The sequence below is a fragment of the Centroberyx affinis genome, unplaced genomic scaffold, assembly GCF_046629955.1.
Source record: "Centroberyx affinis isolate AG114_WGS23_722 - 3 ecotype Tasmania unplaced genomic scaffold, CSIRO-AGI_Caff_v1 ptg001585l_1, whole genome shotgun sequence".
In the NCBI taxonomy this organism is placed as follows: Eukaryota; Metazoa; Chordata; class Actinopteri; order Beryciformes; family Berycidae; genus Centroberyx; species Centroberyx affinis.
In genome coordinates, this window is record NW_027280035.1 from 93,493 (window position 1) to 95,000 (window position 1,508).

General features: G+C 49.5%; 1 protein-coding gene across 2 annotated transcripts in view; it reads left to right on the forward strand.

Annotated features, from left to right (window-relative positions):
• The first annotated feature begins 1,244 nt into the window (after positions 1–1,244).
• homer1b (homer scaffold protein 1b) overlaps positions 1,245–1,508 on the forward strand; it is a 13,805-nt gene continuing 13,541 nt past the window's right edge. For both annotated transcript variants that reach the window (XM_071527889.1, XM_071527890.1), the window contains exon 1: positions 1,245–1,508. This exon is cut by the window's right edge and continues 39 nt beyond it. In XM_071527889.1, coding sequence (XP_071383990.1) covers positions 1,245–1,508 — 264 coding nt within the window.

Below are 1,508 nucleotides of genomic sequence, written 5' to 3' on the forward strand. Positions count from 1 at the left end.
CCATCATTCTCTTTCTTTTCCTGTCTAACTCCCCCCCCCTCTCCCTGTCTCCATGTTTTTCCTTCTCTCCCAGTCTTGGTTAATCACACACAGGAGGGGTGCTGCTGCTGAATTTTAATATTCATTTATACAGCAAGCCTTTGATGTCCCCCATCACCCCCTCAGTGCAGTGTAAGCACTTCTCTATCTCCTGCTCTGCCAGCACTGCCAGCCCAGAATATCCCCCTCTGCACCCTGCGCTTTGAGTGTGTGTGCGTGTGTGTGTGTGTGTGTGTGTGTGTGTGTGTGAGTGTACTGACTGTAGATATTACCCAAGAAGCCCCAACAATGCTGAAACATATAAGGGCATTGTAAGGCTTTTGAGCAACCCTAAGACAGAGGGACAGATGGACAGAGTGTGAAGGTGATGCATGAATGATTGGTGAATGGTTGGTTGAAAATCAAAGATAATTTATGTAATCCCCAACACTGATATGGGTGAATCCAAACTGTGGTTTATAAGTGTCACTCAGAGGTCAGTGAGGAAGTGCTAATCCCAACCCGGTCTGCCCTGGAGCTCTGATCATCTACTGATCTACATATGCTACACACACACACACACACACACACAGGCACACGTCCAAGTATACAAATACACACTCACACATTTGAAATTGCACCATGCCTGGGCCGTAGCGTGTGTGTAGGTGCATTTGTGCATTATGTCTGTGTATGCACATGCATTATGTATGTGGCTGTGTGTGTGTGTGTGTGTGTGTGTGTGTGTGTGTGTGTCTGTGTGTGTGTAAAGCAGAAGTCCTGCAGGGTGTGTCTTTGGTAGTTAACCATGGCCTACTGTCTATATATAGCCTTCAACCCGCTCCTTCCCCCTCTCCGTTCCCCTGTGTGACCCTCGCTCAACGCTGCAGGCATTCCCATATCAGAGCAGGGAGAGACGGCACTGCCTTACACAGCAGAGGAGAGAGAGAGAGGGAGAGAGAGAGGGAAAGAGAGAGAGTTTCTGCTGCATATTCTATGAAGTCTGTGATTGGATAGCGGCATGCAGTTTGTTTTGGTTGACATGCAGAGAGACGGTGGATGGGATGAAGTGTAGAGTTGAGGTGTATGAGGGAAAATAGAGCTCCAGTGTGAATGTTTGGCTAGCTTGTTGCAAGTGTATGCATACAATGACTTGTGGGTGTGTATGTGTGTGTATAGATAGTTGGTGTGTAGGCCTGTAGGAAACCTCTGTCCTTGCTGTAACTATGGAGGGCGGTGAGATGGTAATTCGGTTGCCAGGGCGATCTGACTCCCCGGTGGATAACAGGAGTTTTGGCGCTGGCGGCGGGTTAGGTGAAACCCTGGTGTTACGGCACAAAGAGGTTCATCACTTCTTCTTCGTCCCCTTCAGGGAGCAGCCCATCTACAGCACGCGTGCCCACGTCTTCCAGATAGACCCCAACACCAAGAAGAACTGGCTGCCCACCAGCAAGCACGCCGTCACCGTCTCCTACTTCTACGACAGCACC